At 41.8% G+C, this 26,358-nt stretch overlaps 1 protein-coding gene across 5 annotated transcripts in view; it reads right to left on the minus strand.

Moving 5' to 3' along the window:
- The window catches only part of trdmt1 (tRNA aspartic acid methyltransferase 1), a 145,997-nt gene that overhangs the window by 14,637 nt on the left and 105,002 nt on the right, over positions 1-26,358 (minus strand). For 4 of the 5 annotated variants that reach the window (XR_011593259.1, XM_070880067.1, XM_070880070.1 and 1 more), the window contains 5 exons: positions 23,239-23,308; positions 16,619-16,702; positions 15,081-15,442; positions 10,849-10,906; positions 6,607-6,736 (listed from right to left, as the gene is read on the minus strand). Coding sequence is in view for 4 of the 5 variants with exons in the window: in XM_070880067.1 (XP_070736168.1) it covers positions 6,607-6,736; positions 10,849-10,906; positions 15,081-15,442; positions 16,619-16,702; positions 23,239-23,308 (704 nt within the window). In the remaining variant the exon portion in view is untranslated. The remainder of the gene's footprint in view (positions 1-6,606; positions 6,737-10,848; positions 10,907-15,080; positions 15,443-16,618; positions 16,703-23,238; positions 23,309-26,358) is intronic. The other variant, XM_070880068.1, reaches the window with a different exon arrangement.

Genomic DNA, 26,358 nt, shown 5'->3' on the forward strand with positions numbered 1-26,358 from the left:
TTAGTAAACACAAGTCCTGTTTTTATTTGTAAATGCTAGTGGGTGAAGTACTTCTGATACATATTGCTGAAAAAACTCTCTATGGAGTACAGTAGCTTTGAGGTTCAGAATTCCAAAACTGAAGATAGGTAGAAGGTTTCAGAAACTAACTTATTTTCATTCTGGTAAAACCATGAACACGTGTTTCATCACATCTGTGGAAATAATTGAAAGCTGACTGACCAAATGGTATCCTTGATTTGAGTGGAGGCAAGCTCCAACTTTTTGTTCATAGTATCATTAAAAAAATTGTTTGGCAAACCTTTTTTCTTTGGAGGGGAGGATGACCCAAGGAGATGTATTTATCATATATGATAATACAGTTCAACACTACTTGCATAATTGCAACTGGTGTTTGCAAAAGATAATAAAATGGATTGCAAAACACCCTTTTAAGAACATGACGCTGCAAGAACAGTCTTCTTTTCCAACTTATTTTGTAATCCCAGTTGCATTTCAGGACCGAATCTGACCATTTTCTTCATTGAATTAGAAAATGATATAATTTACCTTTGAATATTTTAACTGGGTCAACATCAATGTGTTATAGAAACATAGAAACATAGAAATAGTAGGTTGAGATGCTTTTATAGATTTAAATCCTAACAGCACACATAGCTCAGTGTTTGGTATCTGAATTAAAGAATTAGATAATCTGAATTAAAATCAAAATCTTGGATATGACTGAAGAACAATAAATGGACTTTATGTGGATCTTCATGTCAAATTAAAAATAAACAAAGATAAATTGGCTCAGACTTTCTTTAGTTACCTATTTCATATTTAGGACATGTTTTAAGTATAAGCAAAAACTGAAAGACAGACTGAATTTTTGATTGACAAATAAATAGGACACAGTGAACAAATGAAGGGAATAAAGTCTATTAATCTTTCAACTCATCAAGAAAACACGTCAGTTCATTTATTGTTATTCAATCATTCTTGAAATATTTTTAATTTTCATTTATTTAAATTAGATACCAATCACTGAGCCAAAACAAAACCCTCATACCCATTAGTATTACAACCAACAGGTTATAACTAAAGAGGTCATATCCAGAACTTAAATACTCTATTTAAATTTCCCTGAGTAAGAAGATTCAGAATTAGCTTTATTATGGAAAATAGCAGACAGATGGTATTGAGCCACTGAGAATGCCACAAAAGTAAAATTACATGCTTGGTCAATGGCTGACAAAGATTCTTTATTTGTCCATGTAGAAACATAGAAACATAGAAAATAGGTGCAGGAGTAGGCCATTCGGCCCTTCTAGCCTGCACTGCCATTCAATGAGTTCATGGCTGAACATGCAACTTCAGTACCCCATTGCTGCTTTCTCGCCATACCCCTTGATCCCCCTAGTAGTAAGGACTTCATCTAACTCCTTTTTGAATATATTTAGTGAATTAGCCTCGACAACTTTCTGTGGTAGAGAATTCCACAGGTTCACCACTCTCTGGGTGAAGAAGTTTCTCCTCATCTCGGTCCTAAATGGCTTACCCCTTATCCTTAGACTGTGACCCCTGGATCTGGACTTCCCCAACATTGGGAACATTCTTCCTGCATCTAACCTGTCTAAACCCGTCAGAATTTTAAACATTTCTATGAGGTCCCCTCTCATTCTTCTGAACTCCAGTGAATACAAGCCCAGTTGATCTAGTCTTTCTTGATAGGTCAGTCCCGCCATCCCGGGAATCAGTCTGGTGAACCTTTGCTGCACTCCCTCAATAGCAAGAATGTCCTTCCTCAGGTTAGGAGACCAAAACTGTACACAATACTCCAGGTGTGGCCTCACCAAGGCCCTGTACAACTGTAGCAACACTTCCCTGCCCCTGTACTCAAATCCCCTCGCTATGAAGGCCAACATGCCATTTGCTTTCTTATTCTTTGAGGATATAACGAGCATGGTGGATAGAGGTGTACCGATGGATGTGGTGTATTTAGATTTCCAAAAGGCATTCGATAAGATGCCACACAAAAGGTTACTGCAGAAGATAAAGGTACGTGGAGTCAGAGGAAATGTATTAGCATGGATAGAGAATTGGCTGGCGAACAGAAAGCAGAGAGTCGGGATAAATGGGTCCTTTTCTGGTTGGAAATCAGTGGTTAGTGGTGTGCCACAGGGATCAGTGCTGGGACCACAACTGTTTACAATATACATAGACGACCTAGAAGAGGGGACAGAGTGTAGTGCAACAAAATTTGCAGATGACACTAAGATTAGTGGGAAAGCGGGTTGTGTAGAGGACTCAGAGAGGCTGCAAGGAGATCGGAATTGGTTAAGCGAATGGGCTAAGGTTTGGCAGATGGAATACAATGTCGGAAAGTGTGAGGTCATCCACCTTGGGGAAAAAAACCAGTAAAAGGGAATATTATTTGAATGGGGAGAAATTACAACATGCTGTGGTGCAGAGGGACCTGGGGGTCCTTGTGCATGAATCCCAAAAGGTTAGTTTGCAGGTGCAGCAGGATGGAATGTTGGCCTTCATTGCGAGAGGGATGGAGTACAAAAGCAGGGAGGTCTTGCTGCAACTGTATAAGGTATTGGTAAGGCCGCACCTGGAGTACTGCGTGCAGTTTTGGTCACCTTACTTAAGGAAGGATATACTAGCTTTGGAAGGGGTACAGAGACGATTCACTAGGCTGATTCCAGAAATGCGGGGGTTACCTTATGATGATAGATTGAGTAGACTGGGTCTTTACTCCTTGGAGTTCAGAAGGATGAGGGGTGATCTTATAGAAACATTTAAAATCATGAAAGAGATAGACAGGATAGAGGCAGAGAGGTTGTTTCCATTGGTAGAGGAGACTAGAACTAGGGGGCACAGCCTCAAAATACGGAGGAGCCAATTTAAAACCGAGTTGAGAGGGAATTTCTTCTCCCAGAGGGTTATGAATCTGTGGAATTCTCTGCCCAAGGAAGCAGTTGAGGCTAGCTCATTGAATGTTTTCAAGTCAAAGATAGATAGATTTTTAACCAATAAGGGAATTAAGGGTTACGGGGAGAGGGCGGGTAAGTGGAGCTGAGTCCACGACCAGATCAGCCATGATCTTATTGAATGGCGGAGCAGGCTCGAGGGGCTAGATGGCCTACTCCTGTTCCTAATTCTTATGTTCTTATGTTCTTAACCGCCTGCTGTACCTGCATGCCAACCTTCAATGACTGATGTACCATGACACCCAGGTCTCGTTGCACCTCCCCTTTTCCTAATCTGTCACCATTCAGATAATAGTCTGTCTCTCTGTTTTTACCACCAAAGTGGATAACCTCACATTTATCCACATTATACTTCATCTGCCATGCATTTGCCCACTCACCTAACCTATCCAAGTCACTCTGCAGCCTCATAGCATCCTCCTCGCAGCTCACACTGCCACCCAACTTAGTGTCATCCGCAAATTTGGAGATACTACATTTAATCCCCTCGTCTAAATCATTAATGTACAGTGTAAACAGCTGGGTCCCCAGCACAGCACAGAACCTTGTCACTGCCTGCCATTCTGAAAAGCCCCCATTTACTCCTACTCTTTGCTTCCTGTCTGACAACCAGTTCTGAATCCATGTCAGCACACTACCCCCAATCCCATGTGCTTTAACTTTGCACATTAATCTCTTGTGTGGGACCTTGTCGAAAGCCTTCTGAAAGTCCAAATACACCACATCAACTGGTTCTCCCTACTGGAAACTTCCTCAAAAAATTCCAGAAGATTTGTCAAGCATGATTTCCCTTTCACAAATCCATGCTGACTTGGACCTATCATGTCACCTCTTTCCAAATGCGCTGCTATGACATCCTTAATAATTGATTCCATCATTTTACCCACAACTGAGGTCAGGCTGACCGGTCTATAATTCCCTGTTTTCTCTCTCCCTCCTTTTTTAAAAAGTGGGGTTACATTGGCTACCCTCCACTCGATAGTCAATGGAATGTTGGAAAATGACTGTCAATTCATCCGCTATTTTCAAGGCCACCTCCTTAAGTACTCTGGGATGCAGTCCATCAGGCCCTGGGGATTTATCGGCCTTCAATCCCATCAATTTCCCCAACACAATTTGTAAATTGGACTCAAGTACAAATTCCACAGGTTAAAATAAAAATATTCTACCAATTGTGCATGTCAGTCCCATAACAGTTACTCTTTAACTTTTACGACTGCCGACTCTGTTAGAAAACAGTAATTTATTAACTAAAGACAACTACATTTTGGTAAACCATGTATGGTTTGTAATTCCAAAAGGAAATATAATTCCCCCCCCCCCCCCACACCCCAAGAATCAAATTTTTGAAGTATTTTTTGCTTTCTTCTCCTGTCGTAGGTTTTCTTCATTCCATTACCTTGCTTAGAGTGACCTTCTGCAAAGGCACTGTCACTATCGCACGGTAGCAGCTGAAGTGACGCACCAATGGTCTCGCCCCGGATGAAATTAACTTGTCCACACTAGGCATTTACTACCTGATGACATCAGAAATGTGATGTGTGGAAAGCTGCAGATACAAAACTTGTGTCCTACCAATGGAGTACCTAGAAATATGTTCATCTATTTGACAGGTAACATATTGATAATTTAAACAAAATATGTTTTAAGAACTTTTTAGTAGGATTCAAACATTTTCACCAGACCATATTATTTTTAAATGTTGCATTCACAATTTTTAACATAACTAAATTGATATACTATATTAAACAACCTTGGAGAGAAATTCCTGTCTTTGGTAATCTTCACAAAAAAGTAAAGATAATTATAAACTGAACAGCACTTTACATTTACATCTACTTTTTGCTAAAATTAGCTAAGACAGGCATTTTATTGGCCTTATCCCTTATCCAGTATGAGCAGCATTGAAAACAAATTTATTTTACGAAACATATCTGTGGTTGTAAGGTCACATACAGCTCCCACATGCTGAAAATCCAATGCTCTCCCCTCCAAGCCCAGGCAACTCAATTGGATTTGTACTGACATTACATATTTGCTGGTTGGTCCTATTTTCAATTTTACGAGCCTGGGTGGTTTGAAAAGGGCTGATCTTGGGAGTTATCAACCAATGAGCCAATACTGCTAAACCTGTTAGTATCAAAAACTTGAGATATATAATGGGAAAACTGACTTGAACTTTATATGTGGCCCCCAAGGCTCCATGGCATGCACCGACAGCAAAAAATGCTTGGACATCCATGCATTACCCTTTATGTCAATATGTCGCATCTCATAGTAGTCGGTTGCAGGCAAACATCTACAATCCTCTTTACTCCAACTATACAGATCATATCCATTCTACTGCAGTGCGGAGTCAAGAGGAGGCCAGGTGCTTGCCTACAGAAAGGTTGAAGAAAAATCAAAGCCTTGGGTTACTGTTGTGTGCACTCCAGTAACTGGCTCCGCAGCAGCAATGGCAAGACAGGAAGCAGATTGCCCATTTGCCTTCCTAGTTGAAAAAGGTGAACAATGTGCAGAGTCACATAAAAAATTAAGAGTAGTTGTCAAGAAGGAGTCTCACTTTCACATAGAAACATAGAAAATAGGTGCAGGAGTAGGCCATTCGGCCCTTCGAGCCAGCACCACCATTCACTAAGATCATGGCTAATCATTCACCTCAGTACCCCTTTCCTGCTTTCTCTCCATACCCCTTGATCCCTTTAGCCGTAAAGGCCATATCTAACACTCTCTTGAATATATCGAATGAACTGGCATCAACAACTCTCTGCGGTAGGGAATTCCACAGGTTAACAACTCTCTGAGTGAAGAAGTTTCTCCTCATCGCAGTCCTAAATGGCTTACCCCTTATCCTTAGACTATGTCCCCTGGTTCTGGACTTCCCCAACATCGGGAACATTCTTCCTGCATCTAACCTGTCCAGTCCCGTCAGAATTTTACATGTTTCTATGAGATCCCTGCTCATCCTTCTAAACTCCAGTGAATACAGGCCCAGTCGATCCAGTCTCTCCTCATATGTCAGTCCTGCCATCCCAGGAATCAGTTTGGAGAACCTTCGCTGCACTCCCTCAATAGCAAGTACGTCCTTCCTCAGATTAGGAGACCAAAACTGAACACAATATTCCAGGTGAGGCCTCACCAAGGTCTTGCACAACTGTAGTAAGACCTCCCTGTTCCTATACTCAAATCCCCTAGCTATGAAGGCCAACATACTTCTTCACCGCCTGCTGTACCTGCATGCCAACTTTCAATGACTGATGTACCATGACACCCAGGTCTCGTTGCACCTCCCCTTTCCCTAATCTGCCTCCATTCAGATAATATTCTGCCTTCGTGTTTTTGCCACCAAAGTGGATAACCTCACATTTATCTACATTATACTGCATCTGCCATGCGTTTGCCCACTCACCTAACCTATCCAAGTCACCCTGCAGCCTCTTAGCGTCCTCCTCACAGCTCATACTGCCACCCAGCTTAGTGTCATCTGCAACTTGGAGATATTACATTCAATTCGTTCATCTAAATCATTAATGTATATTGTAAATAGCTGGGGTCCCAGGACTGAGCCCTGCGGCACCCCGCTAGTCACAAAATAACAATACTCAGGAACATTTCATTGTGCACTTACTAAATTCTGGAGGAAATCCATGGAGATTTGCTATTTCTCTAGGAGTGAAATATCGTAGTTTTAATTTTGACAGCTGGATCAACTTTTCATCCTCTGATAATGTCTGAAATGACTGGAAGACCAAGGCAAGCTGTTAAAACAAAAACAAAACAATTAAATACTGAAAGACAAATGAGTTTCTTCAAATCTAGAGTTGCTTAAGAGACCATAAACCTGAAAACAATCCATAAAAACTGGCAACAAACGTTATTGAAGTATATTTTAACGCACAAACAGAAATTCAACAACTGGTTGTTCCTCGTGGAGAGCTGCACTCGAAGTGGGTGCTGATTTGAGAGAAGGTTAAACATTGCAGCAGGATTCTTTGACTTGTGCTACCTTCCAGCACCCTGTTATTAGATAGCACACTGGTTCCAGATCAAATGTGGACTACGACCACTCCCTCTTGTCTTTACCATATGGGAGTGCTAAGGAAATTTGGGCCAAAGGACACCCTTTGAACTACAGGTACTGATTTGAATATCTGGACATGGATTACGGTGTTCAGTTAAAAACTTTTAGGCAAGTCACAATATTGTTGAATTATATTTGAGATCCGTGAAAAAGATATATACAGGGCAGCCGTGCATTATACTGCAAGGTACTGCGCAGGCTGCTCATAAGCATTTCCATTTGAAGTACCATGCATGCGCAGAAATTTGAAGGGACCGCACACTGAAATAAACAGACCGTGCACAACAAGCAGGGACATTGGTATTGACTGCCAAATATGTGTGGTGACATTCTTTAACCTGCTGTGGATTAATTCATATTAGAACTGCAATAGCAGTTTTCTAATTACACTTACTTACAACAAGTTCCCGACACATTAAAATCCAAATATAACTCAGTGTTCCTAAAGTACTCCACATTTCTGATATTTAATGCCTCGCCTTTGGCCCTATGTTCCTACGATACCTCTCAAACTGTCAATTTGCTCAACCACTCTCTTATCTCAATCTTTGATGCCCCATTCTCATTGTATCCCGTGTATGTCTCCCATCTTAGCACAGTTAAGTTTAAAGGGTGAAGGCTAGTTGTATCTGGCACACAACCAGCTAACCATCCATCACCAGATCTGGATGGGCCACATCATGCTTGATTGGGCCTCTCTCCTTTGCCAAAACCACCCACTACTTTAGGGTCAACCTGGAAACAAATGATAACCTCTAACTTCTTTTCTCCACTACAAACCATCTCATTAAACCCTTTCCCCCTGCCCCTCTCCCTCATTCACTCATCTAATAAGTGCAAAGAGCTCATTGATTTCTTTATCACCAAGAGAGAGAACATCTGTTCAGCTGCTTCTTTCCTTTCACCGAGGCAAACCTACCCCCAGGAACCCCATAGCCTAGCCCTGAAAACGCATCTCTCTCCAATTACTTTTCCATCTCCTTCCATGCCCTAATTGACTAACAGAAAACAGAGAGTCAGGATAAATGGATCATTTTCCGGTTGGCGAACTGTAACTAGTGGGGTACCACAGGGACCACTGCTGGTGCCTCAACTATTTACAATTTATATTAATGACTTAGATGAAGGGATCGAGTGTAACATAGCCAAATTTGCTGATGATACAAAGATAGGTGGGAAAGCAAGTTGTGAGGAGGACGCAGAGAATCTACAAAGGGATATAGATAGGCTCAGTGAGTGAGCAAAAATTTGGCAGATGGACTATAATGTGGGAAAATGTGAGGTTATCCACTTTGGTAGGAAAAATAAAAAGCAGATTATTATTGAAATGGGGAGTGATTACAAAATGCTGTAGTACAGAGGGATCTGGGGGTTCTTGTGCATGAAACGCAAAAGGTTAGCATGCAGGTACAGCAAGTAATCAGGAAGGGAAATTAAATGCTGGCCTTTATTGAAAAGGGGATGGAGTATAAAAGTAGGGAAGTCCTTCTCCAACTGTACAGGCCGTTGGTAAGACTATACCTAGAGTACTGCGTACAGTTTTGGTCTTCTTATTTAAGGAAGGATATACTTGCATTGGAGGCAGTTCAGAGAAGGTTCATGAGGTTGATTCCTGAGATGAAGGGGTTGTCATATGAAGAAAGATTTAACAGGTTGGGCTTTTACTCATTTGAGTTTAGAAAAATAAGAGGTGATCTTATTGAAACATATAAGATTCTGAGGGGCCTTGACAGGGTAGATGCAGAGAGGATGTTTCCCCTCATGGGGGAATCTAGAACTAAGGGGCATCGTTTCAGAATAAGGGGTCGCCCATTTAAAATCAAAATGAGGTGGAATTTCTTCTTTTAGAGGGTCATGAATCTTTGGAATTCTCTACGCCAGAGAGCTGTGGAGGCTGGGTCTTGAAATATAGTTAAGGTGGAGATAGACAGATTTTTGAATGATATGGGAGTCAAGGGTTATGGGGCGCAGGCAGGGAAGTGGAATTGAGGCCAGGATCTGATCAGCCATGATCTTATTGAATGGCGGAGCAGGCTTGAGGGGCCAAATGGCCGACTCTTGCTCCGATTTCTTATGTTCTTATTAATTGAGCTCACCTCCTGCGCCCTTGACCCCATTGTCACTAAACTGCAGATCAACCAACCTCCCTTTCTTGGCCCCCATGCTAGCTGATATTGCAAATGGTTCGCTGCCTTTCAAAATGGCCATCATCACCACCTCTCTTTACCCCAAAACACTCTCAAATTCTCTGTTCTTGCATCGCCTTTCTTCATCTAGCCATCCAATCTAATCTTGAATGATGACATAGTTCTGCTTCAAACCACCTGGAAGTGAATTCCACAGCCTCACAACGCGCAAATCATTTTTCTTCCTGTCATACATTTAATGGTGTATTAATCGCTCCTCATTATAGACCCCCCCAACTACTGGGATATGTCTACTCTGTCCTAACCTTTCATAATTTTAAACACTTCCACCATATTTCTCAACAATCTGCATTGTTCTAACAAAAAAGCCCCAGATTTTCCAAGTCGTTCTTCGTACATGTACGCTCATGAGAGATTTAACCACAGGAAAGCTGGAACTGGTTCAACTTCTGAGAAGATTAGTCTATCTCCTGTGGCATTGCTCACAGAGAGTCATGACCAAGTGTAGTGTTCAGATGAAGTAGAGTTAGGGAGAAGAAGATAATTAGATCAGGTGTGCAGGGGCAAGATAGTGGTTCGCCTGAGGGTTTTTTCACTGTGAATCCATTGTTGAGCTGATGTTTGTGTCTTCCGCATCGTGTGGTTGTAAGCTCTGTGTCTCTGTTCAAAGATAGGTACTTTGTCTCAGAAATCTTTGTTTTATTTCTGTTGTGTGAATGTCCCTGATCATTGTCTCTTTCCCTCTTTTGTTGTCTTTCTCTTTTAGTGTTTCTGTCTGAGTGTCCATAGATTTCTGTGTCACTGTGATTTATTTCTCTGTCCATGTTATCCAGATGTATTTCTGAATGTATGTCTACCATGCCCCTGATTTTTATACTGATGTCTCTGGATTGTGGCGTCTTCCTAGTCTGCTTTGTGTGTGTTTCCTGCAGTCTATTTGTGCCTTGTACATTGTCTGTTGATTTGTTTGTCTTTCCCTACAATCTCTTTCTACATTTGCCAAATGAATGCACTTTCCTATGCCATCATTTCTTTTTTCCTGTTAGTCCAAATCATATATATATATACTGAAACTAAAAATGGACACAGTACTGACCCGGTAGGTACATCACTTCTAACCTTTCTCCAGTTCCAGCAATACCCATATACTCTAACTGTTTCCTCTCCACCAACCAAATGTCTATCCATACTGCTGCATTTCCTCTTATACCACACATCTGATATTTTACTAATAAATCTCTTATCAAACACTTTCTGGAAATCAATATACACAACATCTACTTCTCTATCAAATGTATCAATGTTATTTTTTCCAATTATTTGGTTCAAAAATGGAATAATGAAAATGTTTGACAGCCTAAACAGATGTGCAAAAAGTTTGTTAAGAGATTGAATTCAGATTAGTTAGCAAACAAAAATGGCATTACTATCGAAAGCTCTTTATATAAAGAGAGTACTCAAATCATTTAATGGAAATTCGTTTGGTGTCTGATAAGATTTTATATCATCAATTAATTACTATTGAGCATCTCAATAGTCACATTACACATGGTCTAGCAACTCAAATAGCTTTAACTTGGGAGATTCCTTCTACGGTTTAAAAAAAGTCAATTACCACTTCAAGCTCCAAAAGATAACATACCTCCACATCTGATGCAGTCTTCAACACTGAACCTGTTCCTTCAACATAATGGCCATATCTGTATCAGAAATCAGAACTAATTACTTATCGCAACAAAGAGTGAACTTCCAAAAAGTTAGCACCTGACTGTAAAAAAAAATTACATATGCCAGGAAATGTCATAGCTGTTGCTTAAGTAATATAGCATAATCATGTAGAAGCATATTTTCTAAAAATATCAGGGCTACTCCATATTTCAAACATGCAACCAAATCAATAATTTTGCTAATAAGCCACTAATTCTTGCTTATTGTTTAGAACATGGTAATCTGTAGTCAGTATAACTAGCCATCCCTTTGCTAATTTGATGGCAAGTTTAATACATACCAGTTCCTAAGCATAACTGGTGCATTAGAGAATCAGCAATCTAAAATAAGAACATTAGAACTAGGAGGGGTGGGCCATACAGCCTCTCGGGCCTGCTCTGCCATTCAATAAGATCATGGTTGATCTTTGACCTCAACTTCACTTTCCCACCCAATCTCTATATCCCTTGATTCCCCCAGAGTCCAAAACGCTATCTATCTCAGCCTTAAATATACAATGACTCACCATCCACAGCCCTTTGGGGTAGAGAATTCCAAGGATTCACAACCCACTGAGTGAAGAAGTTCCTCCTGATCGCAGACTTAAATGGCTGACCCCTTATCCTAAGTCTTTGCCCCTAGTTCTAGACTCTCCAGCTAGGGGAAACAACTTCTCAGCACCTGTCAATCCACCTCAGAATCGTATATGTTTCAATGAGATCACCTCTCATTCTTCTAAACTCCAGAGAGTATAGGCCCAATCTAAATGTCTCCTCATAGGACAACACTCTTAACCCAGGAATCAATCTAGTGAACCTTTGTTGCATTGCCTCTAAGGTAAGTAAGTCCTTCCTCAGATAAGGAAAGCAAAACTCTGCAGAGTACTCCAGGTGTGGTCTCACCAAAGCCTTGTACAATTGTAGTAAGATTTCCTTACTCCAACCCCTTGCAATAAAGGCCAACATGACATTTGCTTTCCCAACTGTTTGCTGTACCTGCAGGCTAACTTTCTGTGTTTCCTGTATGAGGACACCAAAATCTCTTTGAACACCAACATTTAATAGTTTCTCACATTTAAAAAATATAATTATTTTCTATTCTTCCTACCAAAGTGAATAACCTCACATTTTCCCACATTATACGCCATCTACCACCTTACTGTCCACTCACGTAACCTGCCTATATCCCTTTGCAGCCTCTTTGTGTCCTCCTCACAGCTTACTTTCCCACTAACTTTGTATCATCAGCAAACTTGGATACACAGCACTCGTTTCCCTTCATCCAAATCATTAAAATAGATTGTAAAAAGCTGAGGCCCAAGCACTGACAGTTGTGGCACCCCATTAGTTACAGCCTGCTAACTGGAATTGACCCATTTATCCCTATTATGTTTTCTGTTAGTTAATCAATCCTCTATCCATGCTAATATATTACCCACAACCTCATGTGCCCTTATCGTGCATAGCAACCTTTTATGTGGCACCTTATTAAATGTCTTTTGGAAAACCAAATATACTACATCCACTGGCTCCCCTTTATTTACCCCGATTGTTGCATTCTCAAAAAACTCTAATAAATTTGTTAAACATGATTCCTTTTCATAAAATCATGTTGACTCTGCCTAATCATATTATGATTTTCTAAGTGCCATTACCACTTCCTTAATAATGGATTCCAGCATTTTTCCTGATGGCTAATGTCAGGCTAACTGGCCTGTAGTTCCCAGTTTTCTCTCTCCCTCCTTTCTTGAATAACGGGATTACATTTGCTACCTTCCAATCCGCTGGGACCATTCTAGAATCTAGGGAATTTTGGAAGATAACAACCACTGCATCCACTATCTCTGCAGCCATCTCTTTTAGAATCGTAGGATGTAGACCATCAGGTCCAGGGGATTTGTCGCTTTTAGTTCTATTAGTTTCTCAAGTACTTTTTCTCTACTGATATTAACTAGTTTAAGTTCCTCACTCTATTAGCCCTTTGATTCCCCACTACGTTTGGTATGCTTTTTGTGTCTTCCACTGTGAAGACAGATACAAAATATTTGTTTAAAGTCTCTGCTATTTTCTTATTCCCCATTATAGTTACACCTGTCTCAGCCTCTAAGGGACCAACGCTTACTTTTGCTACTCTCTTCCTTTTTGCACACTTGTAGAATCTCTTACAATCTGTCTTGATATTTCTTGCTAGTTTACTCTCATTCTATTTCCTCCCTTTTAATAAATTGTTTGGTCATCCTTTGCTGGTTTCTAAAGCTCTCCCAATCTTCAGGCTTACTACTATTCTTTGCAACATTATAAAGCCTCTTCGTTTAACCTAATACTATCCTTAACTTCTTTAGTTAGCCACGGATGGATCACTTTTCCCATGGAGTTTTTATTTCTCAATGGAATGTATATTCGTTGAGAATATTTTTTGAAATGTTTGCCACTGCTTATCTACCATTATACCTTTTAATCTAATTTCCCAATTTACCTTAGCCAACTCGCTCCTCATACCCATGTAATTGGCTTTATTTAATTTGAAAACTCCCATTTCGGATTTAAGTATTTCACTTTCAAACTCAATGTGAAATTCTAACATATTATAATCACTTTTCCCCAGAGGATCCTTTATTACGAGATTACTAATTAATCCTGTCTCATTAAGCACTACAAGATTTAAAATAGCCTGTTCCCTGGTTGGTTCCATGACATATTGTTGTAGGAAACTGTTTTGAATGAATTCCAAAATTGGTATCTCTGCACAGGTATTTGATGATATTTACTTTATAGGAATATTCAGATAAAAGGAATGATTTGGCTGGCCTCCCATCTTCCACCCTGCGTAAATCTGAGCTCAATCAAAACTCTGCTGTCCATTTCCTAATGCACCAAGTCCCGTTCACCCATCACCCCCTGCTTGCTGACCTACACTGGCTCACGGTCCAGCAACGTCTCAAATTTAAAATTCTCAAATTTGTCTTCAAATTTCTCCATGGCCCTGCCCTTCCCTATCTCTGTAACCTCCTCCAGCCCAATGACCCACCACAAATTCTGTGTTCCTCCAATTCTGGCCTCTTGGGCTTTCCACAAAAAAGGATAACTGGGTAAAATCCAAAAAGGCAAAAAGGATGGTTCAATGGCTGGCAGAAGGCCCTTCACGGTTGAGACATTAGAGGATGTTTTAACAGTCCAAAGTTAGTGAGGAATCAAGTGAAGACATTCATTCAGAAAAATATAATTTATTTTGTCTGCTGGAAATAGAATCTTCTGATTTTAGAACTCCAAATTAACTAATTCACTGAGGAAAACCCTCATCATGAATGACAGTAATGTTTCTGGAGTTGACAGGAGTGAAAGACTCCACTTATATTTTTTTCTCTTGGCCATCTGCGCAATGGTTGGTGAGCATCAAGAACAAACTTCAAGATGACAACATCTGGGGAAAGAATAATAACGATCACGATCTGAGTTTTCTTGGGATCAAATCAGGGCTAAGCATGAACAGATGCAAAAATGCAGGTTGAAATTAGCAGATGGGGAGAATATTCCCTTGGAGCCTGTATGAAAACTATAAGTGTTGAGGGTATAATTGCAGCATGGCAAGTTGGCAAGACAGTTTCCATTACAAATATGGACATAGAAATTTATCATGGAAATACAAAAATAAGCATAGAATGAATAAACTTTAACATAAGAGCTCAATTACATCTGTTGGATCAGTCTAATTATTCCTTGTTCTCTAACCCCAAGATTACTCTTGGTCTTAACTTCCTGTGAGCAATACCACAGGTGATTGATTGGCTAATTTTAAATCAATTTGATTCCTAAGTGAGATAAATAGTTCATTATACATGCCATGTGAAGCAATATCATCCCAACATGTTCATATAACAATGCCATGTTAATGAAAAATTACTGGAAGTTTGCATGAATCATGTAATTCATATTTTATCAGGGGTGAATAAAATTAACACTGACCCACAGGGTGCAATAGATAAAATTGCCCAATAATTTAAATTATGGTAAAATGATCTGCATGGGATTCATTCATATCAGAGCAATGAGGAAGATATAATTCAAATATATCCACTCAGCAGCCTTGCTTGAAAATGTTCTGACTAAAAAGAATACTTAATTTTGAACACTAAAACATCAGTTTCTTGATGTAATAAAAGTGGCCTACCCTTTAGTGAAACACACCGATCTTCTGCAAGTCTGTCCAACGATGTCCAGTATCAAAGCATAACGCAGTAAGGACTTTGGGGGTATGAAGTATGGGCTCGGATCCTGCAATCCCTCCTCCAAGAATTCTTGGATCATCTGCATTGATAAATTATTGTTCTGGTTTTGCTTCTGTTTCAGGTGTTTGGATGTCTCTAATTTGTAAAGCAGAGTCATATTTGCTTGGCTTTTACAACTATCAGCACAAGATTCAGAGTTATTCTGTTTGTTTTTGTTACCATCAGTGGATAACGTCTGATTAAAACTAGAAGCCTCTGTTGGTCTCAAATCCGTACTGTCACGGTCTGGGAAATGTTCTAGTATCTGAAATTGTAGATAAAAATGTTAGCAGTGTCACAGTGGTTAGCACTACAAAATCATTTGCAACAGAAAATGTAAAAAGAATAAATTACTTCTCTTTCAAAAAATGTTAAACAATCTTGAACAGTTCACATGCATACGATATTAAATTATTTATCAAGAAGGAGATTTGCATTGGAAGAATATGGTCAAAGTCCTTTTTTCAAATTTATACATTTAGTGTGCCTCAATGCAAGGATAACATGCAGAGAAATGTCTACTGTAGCAAAGGTCCTCCAGATTATTTAAAATAAACAAATAAGATTTATCTCATGAAAATCAGCTTGTATAATTACTTTAAGAAATCATGCTTCGTCATGTGATCTTTTGTTATGTACAACAGCTTCTTCTAGGCTGGATCCTTTGATCTTTGCCCAGAGAAACAGCATTGGATTGAGATACCAAATATTACAGTAATCAAAAGCATCTACAAGTCACACCAAATCAAAATGAAACTGGGGTTAGGTCAAAAGGGAGCTTTGCATATGGAGTTCAACAAATGAAGTAGACCACTACATCTACACTAGATAATTGAATAATTTTCATATGTTCGGCTGCTATATAGGATTAGGAGTGCACCAAAGCACTATAAAAATTGGTGATGGAGTCAAGCTAGACTCATGCTTATAAGAATTACCATTCCCCCTAGAATAGTAGATATGTGGAACAGATTCCCAGCAAAAGCAGTTGATGCTGTGTCAATTAACATTCAAAAAATCTAGATATATATTTGGTTGGCGATTATACAGAGAGCCTAGACTGGGATGTTCAAACAATTCACAGGATATAGATTCATTAAAGTTTACAGTACAGAAGGACAACATTCGCCCCATCATATCATTACTGGGTATTTTGGTAAAGCAACAGAAAACTCATTCTATTGCCCTACGTTCTCACCATAGCCTTGTATCGAATTTTCTCTTAAAAGATGCAATGGTCTCCACTTCAACTCTCCACATGGCAAAATATTCCATGCTGCAACAAGTGAATAAAGTACATTTTGAAATGCAGTCACTATTGTATTCTAGGGAACTATGGCAGCCAAATTGCACACAGCAAGGTCCCACAAACAGCAATGAGAGCTGTTTTTTCTCTATCCTTTATCATATATACTCATAATACAATAAAATTAAAACCTACCTGATGAAAAGTTTGGAAGCAGAAAGTATCAGGTTGGTGCTTTGCCAGAAGAAAATAACGCAGTCTTGAGTTTGGTATGCCCAACTAGTGCACAAATATTTGTTCGCATCGTTAAAATTCAGAAGCAATTAGAATTTAGAACAGTAGAATTAAATCATATATCAAATAAACACAAATCAAGTCTTAAGAAATGTACATTGATGGCTCACATATTAACAGTGGAGGGAGTAAGAAAAAATAAATGAAAATTCTAATTTTCTAATAGTTATTAACAATTGTTTTTTAAACTTTTAATTAATTCTGATTAATATCCACTATTCATGAGCCATATTCATATCTTATCATCCCTATCCCACTCCGAATTTTCTTCTCCCCTCCCCTGAAAATGGAAACTCATGTTTGGCAATGGTTCCCAATGAATTTTGGTAGTCCTTTGGTACCTTATTCAAATGACCAGTCTTCCTATGTTAGTCCTGACAGTAAATGTCAGCAGACTATTTGGTCAAAACCAATCCTGTTTCCACCTGCACTTCCTACCACAGATCACTGGATAGCAATCAGAATCAGAATTTTCCCCATCATAATCTAGGGATGATGTGACCAATTGTATCGCCCCAGCAGGCAGGCTGGCAGTAATTAGCTAACTCACTATTGAATGCGGCTCAAACCTGCTCTGTAAGACACAGAATCACAGTGGGGAGCACATTTAGGAAGTATGCCACAAGAGAGCAACTTTCATTGTTAATTAACAGTAAACTTGTAGGTGTCGATTTCACCAACCGTGGCGAGTCTGGGGCCTTTCGGGAGGTTTCGGACCGCTCCTGGCTACAGCCTGCTCTCCACAAGTAATTTTACCTTGATGGGGTTTTAAGCCCATCCAGCAAGGTTCCCAGCCAATTAAAAGGAGGTGGGTCTGATGACATCATTTGATGACACATCATCAGCCGGTTTCCTTAAAGGGACCATGACCAAATTGATTTTGACAGCTGTGCTGTCAGTGTTCTACAGCACTGAGGTGCTGCAAACACTGACAAGCACTGCACAGAAGGCCACAAGCAAGGATGTCATCAGAAGGAGCTGGCTGCAGCGGCGCAAACCTTTCCATGATCTCAGTAGATCACGAAACATTACTGCAAAACCACACTCACCTCATACTGCTGTGCCATTCATCACATCCCCATCACTCTGACTTCCCTACCCGACTCTGCACATCCTTACTCACACCAAAATACCTTGCACCTCCACCCATTCCTCTCTCTCTATCTATATTGTCAATTCCTCATCTCACTAGCCACCATCACACTCATCCTATACCAACTAACAACATAAGGGTAGGCACTTGGGTCTTTTAGCCAATGTTCAAGTAAAATTTCTGTAATGTGTTGTCAAACATTGAAATCTTTATTTTCAACACTTTGACATCTTGGACAAATTTGTGTGCACCTTTGGAAGTGGCTTAGTGAGTTGCATTGAATGATGAGACATAACGGTACCCCCCGCAATGGTGATGTGTATGAAAGGAATGGCTGGGGCACTGCAGGGATGCCTTATGGTGTTGGTGTAGGGTGGTGCCAACCTGGCACATCATGTGGCAGCCAAGGTGTACAGCATAAGTTGAAGTAAATCTGGCCATGGCGAGGCCATCCCTAGCCTTCCGGGCAGTAATGTGGTCAGGTACCAATGCCCTGTGCAGTATCAGGTGATGATGCTCTGTGTCCTGTGAAGCATCAGGTAATTGCGGAGAAGGTTATTGTTGGTGCTGCTCGTGTGCCTGGTGATGCTGGTGTTGGGGTTGATCATGGTGGCATTCTGAGGGCCAAGGTGAGATTTTTTCTAAGGGCACCAATGCTGATGGAATAGATGGCAGCTGAAGTTGCGATGATAGAAGCGATCTGTCAAAGGTGAGATAGGTTGCTCCAAGGAGGTGACAGTGGAGAGAGAATTTACTGCAAACATTTCCAACCTGCATAAAGCTCAAAAGTGTATTCCAAATCCTGAATGCTCCAGCTTCTAAGATTGGAAAGTGAGCAGCTGTGAAATGGTAGCTTTTATACCACTTTTGCAGCTGTCAACTATTCAGAAGAATGTATACTCATTGAAAATCCGACCTACTTAGCCGACGAGATACCCGTGCACCGTAAGCCTCATTAAAAAGCTGGAAAAATGGCAAGGAGATGGTAAAATGCTGTTAAGTATCTTTTAACAAGCTGTTAATGATGTCAACTGCCTCACCCGCTGCTTGGTGTCGGGTCTGTTAAGTGCAGACAGACCCAGCACTTGGGAGATTAGCGTGGAGGTGGGTTGACAGCGGGCTGCCGTCCCGCTGTCAATCTTTTCTATTTCGACAGTGAACCCGCCTCTGAACATGCCCTCTCTTCACCGGCAAAATTCCTGCCGCAGGTACAGTGCTGTGCTATCTAAATTAACTCATGGGTCCTATTTCTTAGCCCAAAGGAGGTCACTCACTTTTATTTGGATGGACAGGATGGACGGGACGGACAGACGGACACACAGACAGACAGACGCTCACCAGAGGGTTAGATCACACACGAGCTCTGCTGCAGGGGACTCAGAGCTTGACTTTGAGAGCCCAGTCTACCAAAGACCAGTGGTAGGCATACACCAGGAAATGTTAGGTACACTGAGCAGCCTGCCAGTGAGCTCGAGTACAATGGCTCCGAGCATGGACAATTCCAGCTCCAACTAGTATCGAAGCTTCGTGTACAGCATGGAGACCATTCTGTCAGACATAGAGTGAATGGTTAGCTCCATGAACTCGACTGTGGCGCACACCATGATGCAGCCTGTGCTGACAGCTTCCACAACAACTCAGACCGCTGCCATGGAAACTGAGATGACTGCCAATTTAGCTCTGGTGCCAATATTGACGAGGGATTCTACATCGTCTCAAGGCCCAAATCTGCTTGAGGTCAGCCTTCACAGCCATATGAAGTGTTCTCAGTGGAAGCTCGGCAGCCTTTCACCTCCCAAGCTGTAGCCACTAAGGATACACCTTGTAGGAGCACTAGGATAGGTGAACAAGCAAAGAAGTCAGGCAATATGTGGTTGCATAGGAATGATTCTTAATTATTCCTGTTAACTATTATACACATATGGAATTGAGATACTGGGATTATTGGTTTTCCTGGATTTGGTGTTGGTGTTAATATTTGTAGTAAAGTGAGGGCAAGACCCATAAAGCTGGACTAAATGAAAGTAATTGGAAGGTGGTAGTAACGACGGTGGTGATAAAAATTACAGGATTGCTGGTGTAGTGGGAATGGAAAGGATGGTTCACGTGAAGTGCTCTTGGCTGAGTTGCTCTCTAAAAGCTCTGGCAGCTATCACTGGTGATGATGCTGCTCATGCTCGGCCTCCTCTTCATGTTGCTCTTCCTCCATCTCCACTTCTTGCTGCCCAGGTGGTAGTAAAGGCCATCCCTCAGTCGTGAAAAGTTGTGCCGCATTCAGCACAACTCTAGAAACATGGGGCCCAAGTTTCCACCCGATAAAAAACGGGCGCCTCTCCGAGCTGGGCGCCCGTTTTCCGCGCCCAAAATGGCTCCTAAAAAAAAAAAATCGCCATTCTGGAGCGTTCTGCAGCTCCTTGTCTGCCTGGCGCGGCGCCCAGGGGGGCGGAGCCTACACTCACGCCGATTTTGTAAGTGGGAGGGGGCGGGTACTATTTAAATTAGTTTTTTTGCTGCCGGCAACGCTGCGCGTGCGCGTTGGAGCGTTCGCGCATGCTCAGTGTGAAAAAAACATTGGCACTCGGCCATTTTTGTAGTTCTTTGTAGCTGTTTAATTTTTGAACATTTTTTTAATAAAAGCACATTGCCATCAGCACATCAGCACTTGCAGCCTTCTCACTGTCTCCTTCCCCCCACCCCCCCGCGAGAAAGAACGGGCGCCTCCTCTCCTTCCCCCCCCCCCCGCGGGAAGAACAGGCGCCTCCTACCCCCCCCGCGGGAAGAACAGGTGCCTCCCCCCCCCCCCCCCCGCAGGAAAGAACGGGCGCCTCCTACCCCCTCCCCCCCGCGGGAAGAACGGGGGCCTCAGGCTGACTGCAGCATTCTCTGTGCCTGAAGCACTTTCACACAGGTAGGAAGATGGTTTATTTAATCTTTTCTTTGCTTATAAATGTTTATTCAGGTTGGATTTATTTGTATAGTATTTGTAGAAGTATAAATAAGGATTGATTGTAGAATTTAATGAGTTCCCTTCCCCCCCCCCCACCTCGTTCTGGACGCCTAATTTGTAACCTGCGCCTGATTTTTTAATGTGTAGACAAGGTTTTTTCAGTTCTACAAAAATCTTCACTTGCTCCATTCTACTTTAGTTTGGAGTACGTTCTCACTGTGGAAACTTTGAAATCAGGCGTCAGTGGCTGGACACGCCCCCTTTTGAAGAAAAAATTCTGTTCCAAAGTAGAACTGTTCTACCTGACTAGAACTGCAGAAAAAAAAATGTGGAGAATTGCGATTTCTAAGATAGTCCGTTCTCCACCAGTTGCTCCTAAAAATCAGGTGCAAATCATGTGGAAACTTGGGCCCATGGTCATGGATCTACTGCAAAGCTCCTCCTGAATGGTCCAGGCAGCAGAAGCTGTGCCCGGGTTCCTGACAGGAGTTACGAGCCATGAAGGGGATGGCCCTTGTCTCCCAGTAGTGATCTGATGGCCTGGTTGGAATAAAAGCAGTAGAGTACTGGCGCAGGATGAATAAATCGTGACCGATGCCAGGAAACCGGGTGGACACTTGCACAAAAACAAGCTGGACACAGAGGGAGTAGAATTTCTTTCTGCTGAGAAAGATCACAGAATCATGATGGGGATTATACAAGGTAATGTAGGTGAAGTCGATGGCATCTTGGACTGCAATATGGGAAAAGCCAAGTGATCTCACTCTCATCCGGCTTTGCTCTGTCCAATGCGAAAGTAAAGTAGGTGTTCATCCTGATGTAGCGAGCCTCGGTGACCTCCCTGTGGTGCAGAGCTAACTGGGAGATGTTGCTTCTGTCATAAGCTGCAGCTTGGAAGGAGCCCATGGCATAAAAGTTAAGAGCCACGGAGGCCTCAAAAGCCACAAGCAGTGCCATCCATGCTCTGGTTCAAAGTTCCAGTTGTGGATGCAGCAGGCAACACAGGTCAATGATGGCCTCCTTGGTGAAGCGCAGATGCCTCACACATTGCTTCTGGGTGAAGTTGACGGATGAGATGTGCTCTCTGAAGACCCACTATGGGTATGGCCTCCCGTGCCATGCCCTCCTCCTTCCTCTTCTCCAAGCTGCTCCTGCTCTCGCCTATCTTCTTCACTGCTCCACTCATCCTCCAGCCCCAAAGACAGATCGAACAGAATACCCATGACTGTAATAAAATGGTTTTCAAGGCAGTCCAGCACCAGCAAAAGGTTACTAGGAGAAGTCAGAATTCAGTTGTGAAATGCAGAAAACCATCAAAAAAGCAGGTCCAGAACTTAACCAGCAGCCTAAGTAGGCAAATCAGCAATTAATCTGTATGGATGAGCCCTTTAAATACTGCTCCAGCAGGATTCTTGCCGTCTGTTAGCGGCGTGATTTGCTGGGCGAGTTAATCACATGGCAGTCAAGCTCTGGGGCAGATCAATTTCACAAAAGGGTCCTACAATAAGCATAGGTCCCTTATTTAAATATTATAATGAGTGTTTTTAATATTTTCAGGACACTTAGAGGAGCCCAACCTAATATGGCAGGCAGCACACTACCGGCACGAAATAAACGTGAGCACGCCGTCCACCATATTGGACCCATACGCACCCATTTTATTCCTGTAAAATGGGGGAAGTGCAATTAAACTTCTAAGCCCATAAACTTCTACGTGTCATGTCTTTTCCTAAAATATGAAACAGTCAAGTAGGGCCTCTGCCATCAATTATTCTCCTATCCAAAACAATAGTAGTGAAGTCAGCAAGAAACACAAGCCAGGATCTTTTAATATTCTCTACATTATTAGAATTTTTAGAGAGAATAGTTGTAAATATGTAATGGCATTAATATAAATGTCAAATATCTTGTATTTAGTTTTTAATTTTTTGAGGACTGGATAAATATTTCTACACCTAAAGTTGCACCAGATTAAAATGGATTTATTTATTAAAAAGAATACCAATCACAATAAATGGTCTCTTTGTACATTATATATATAATTTGCAGTAGCAATGTTTAGACAGGGCACTCCAATGCCTCAGTGGATAAATCCATCACAAGATATATAGTATTGCAGATCAGGAAGGTGTTCTGTTTGATTTAAGCGGGGCAAAAGCAAGGAGGAGCTGAGGACAACTGAGGAGCGTATCATTTGAAATTCGGCTATGTGTGGCTGCATGATTTCCCAACCATTTATATTAATAGTCATAAAATCAGGAGCCGTACATCCCTAAATTTCTTAATCAATCAGAGTTAATGAGATAACCTAACTGATCTGTCAGTGTAGCAACTATTCTTTTGTTTATATCAGAATGTCATCTTACAAAATAAAATATAAAATATTCAATTAACCACTGAAATTAATTGTTATAAAAAAGGACTACATACATGAAAAAATAAGGATCTAATCTCATTTAATCTATTGGCTTGTCTACGTACCAAGGTTGGTGATAGGAGGAATGCTTGGTAAGTGTATCTGCAGCTCTCCAGTGTCTGTATTAATTTATTGCTGTAAAAAGAAAAAGCACAACTAAAATACTATTTTATCATATCCAATATAAAAATATTTTTGTCTATTTCAAATGCAGTCGAATGCCTAAAATGTACAATCAGTTTCTAAGAACCAATCTAACATCACCTCTTTAATCTATGATACAACTACACAAATATAGACACTGATGACAATTGAAAAATTTGATTTATAACTCCAAAAGCAATGAATGTGCAATATAATAGCTGAGTATGTTCTGTCTATTATTTATATTGTTAAATGAGTGTTTAATGGTTTAAGAATTTCTAACTGAAAAGGGGGAGGGGAAAAAAATCACATTTGACATGCCACGAGCCTAATCAGATTAAAAAAAGATAAATGATGAAATGCTTTGTATATTCTTTACTTTAATCCTCCTTGGCACTAATATTACAATAACTGAAATGATGGCAAATTCTTTATAAGTTGTAAATCATTTTAGCTTGTACAAGAGTAATGAACTCAGTCTATGGGCTCAATTTTCCCCAAGCCCGTTTTCTGACGTAGTGCCAGAGTTACGCCGGGTTTTCTAGGCCAGAAATGCGGCAGAAATATTTTGCCAAACTTTCCCCGATGTACAATTCGAATTTGGTGCCGCGCAGCGTGTCCAGTCTCCTCGGGGGGTGGAGCCTGCTGTCTGCACCTTCTGCGCATGTGCGGAAAAAAAAATTATGTTTTTGACATCATTCCAATGGACGCACATGCTCAATACAGCTCAAATTTGGCAATTGCCCACTTTTCAAGAGCCAGTTGTGTGTGGGTGATAAGGAGTGCTGTGAGAGAGCATTGGAAAAATCACAGCTGGAGCAATACAAGATGCAACCAAGGACCAAGAATTTCTTGCTGGAAGAAGTGGAGACACTAGTTACTGTGATTGAGAACAGATGGTAAGAGCTGGACACCAGCAGAGGTCACATAAAAGTTCCACCCAAAGAAATGAAGAAACATTGGAACCAAGTCGCAGAAGACTACTGCGCAGTGGTGACCACCCAGAGGTCTGGAAGCCAGTGTAAAAAGAAATGGCAGCATCTTGATCAAGTAGTTAGTGTAAGTAATATTTTCATTTGTTCAATGCAATTGTAAATGTGACCAGCTGCATATGTCCCACCCAGCAGAAAGACACCCTCTCTAAAAAGTTGCATTTTCATCTTTGCAGAGGAAAGTGGTACACAACAAAAGGGAAAGAACTCGAAAAGGAGGAGGCCGAGAAAATCTGCACCCACTGACACCCTTGGAAGAGAGGGTCGCTGCTTTGATGGGTCCAAGCTGGAGAAAAGCAATCAGTATTGCACAAGCTGGGCCCACACTCGAGGGAGAGGGTAAATCCTGCAAATTCATCATGGTCCTTCAAAATCAACTCGCTGCCTGGCCTGCGATGTGTGAGGCTACTCATGCCATCCTGCCCCGCCTCGACTGCTAACCATTTGTCTGTTCTGTTATATTTTGCAAAATTGGAGGCCATCCCTGGCGATGCAGAAGATTCAGACGATGATGAGCCTGAAGTGAACATCTTACAATCCAACCCTCCAGACCAAGAACATGGGGGGGGCGGGGGTGAGTGGACTGAGCTGGATGAAGCTCCCACTGTTGTACTGAATATGGAGGACGTGCCACTCATAGAGGTGCCAGCCCCTTCCGTGACTAGTGGTTTAGGTGTTGGTGGGGGACATTCCATGGTTTCACACCTTGAGGTTGCGGGTCCCAGTAGTGGGGTGCAGCGAGGCACACCCAGGGCCCCACTGTCCCAGGCTGCGGGTCCCAGTGGGATGCAGCGAGCCACACCCAGGATGATGAGGGGAAGGAGAGTTTGACCACGCTCCCCTGAGATGCAGGATATAACAGATGTGGTTCAGATGATGTCATTGAGTGCGGAGAGCATTGACCTTACCCGATCACTCCTGGACACCATCAGTGGGGTGAGTGATGAGGTAGTGGGACTGTCAGAAGAACTAACAACACTCGTCGGGACCATCAGTGAGGGAATAGTGGCCATGAGGGAGGGAATGTCAGAGGTAGTGCCAACCACGTCACTGGCCATGAGGGAGGGAATGTCAGAGGTAGTACTGGCCATTAAGGAGGGATTGTTGCAGTCTGCTGAGACACTGTCAGGGTGCATGAGGAACAGTATGTGTGAGTTAGCTGCTGCAATAAGGGAACACGCCCATACCCCGCATCCATTGACCGAATCAACTGCCGCTCGCACTGCAATCCCCACACCAGCCTCTGAAGAGCCGCAAGCCGGGCCCTCCAACTTGCGGCCTGACACTGAGGTCCCCCACCCTCAAGAGGTGTGCAGTACCCGAGATGTTAGAAGGAATAAGCTTGGTACCAAGCCCAGAAACACTGCGCCACCGCCTGCGGGCAGGGGTGGTGGAAAGTCCAAGACCAAGCGCAGCGGGCGGTCTTAGACTAAGGGGATGAGAGATGGGTGCAGCCTTTCTTTGCTGCTGTTGTTATTAGTGTTGTTACTGTTGTAAATGTTTTCAAATTAAAAGTTTTTTGTAAGTTTATGTAAATGTACAAGTTTATAAGTGATCTTAACGAGTGATATTAAAGTAAAGTTTTATACAAGAGTAATTTTATTAAAGTTAAGTACATTGTAAACTTTGAATAAAATATATTTTACATTAAAACTGAATCATGTTCCATTAACACAACACAACACTACGGAACAACTCCAAACAATAAACATGTCCCTGTGGAATAGTTGTCGCTGAGCCCTCAGGCATCAGTAAACGTTTACGGATGAGCTGCTGGCGCAAGGCTGGAGCAATTGTTAAAGGAGCACGATGGCCCGCCCTCCTCCATCGTCGTGCTCCGACCTCAGGCACTTGCATGGCTTCCTCAACCTCGTTATCCTCCTCCTCCTCCTCGTCCTTCCACTCGTCACCTGCATCTTCCACATCATTATCATCAGCCACTCTCACCGCAGGTGGGTCTTCCACTACCAGTTGCTAAGTATGGCTAAGTTATGCAGCATGCAGCACACAACAGTGAACTGACCGACAGTCTCAGGGGAGTACAGCAAG

The sequence above is a fragment of the Pristiophorus japonicus genome, chromosome 5, assembly GCF_044704955.1.
Source record: "Pristiophorus japonicus isolate sPriJap1 chromosome 5, sPriJap1.hap1, whole genome shotgun sequence".
NCBI classification, from domain to species: Eukaryota; Metazoa; Chordata; class Chondrichthyes; family Pristiophoridae; genus Pristiophorus; species Pristiophorus japonicus.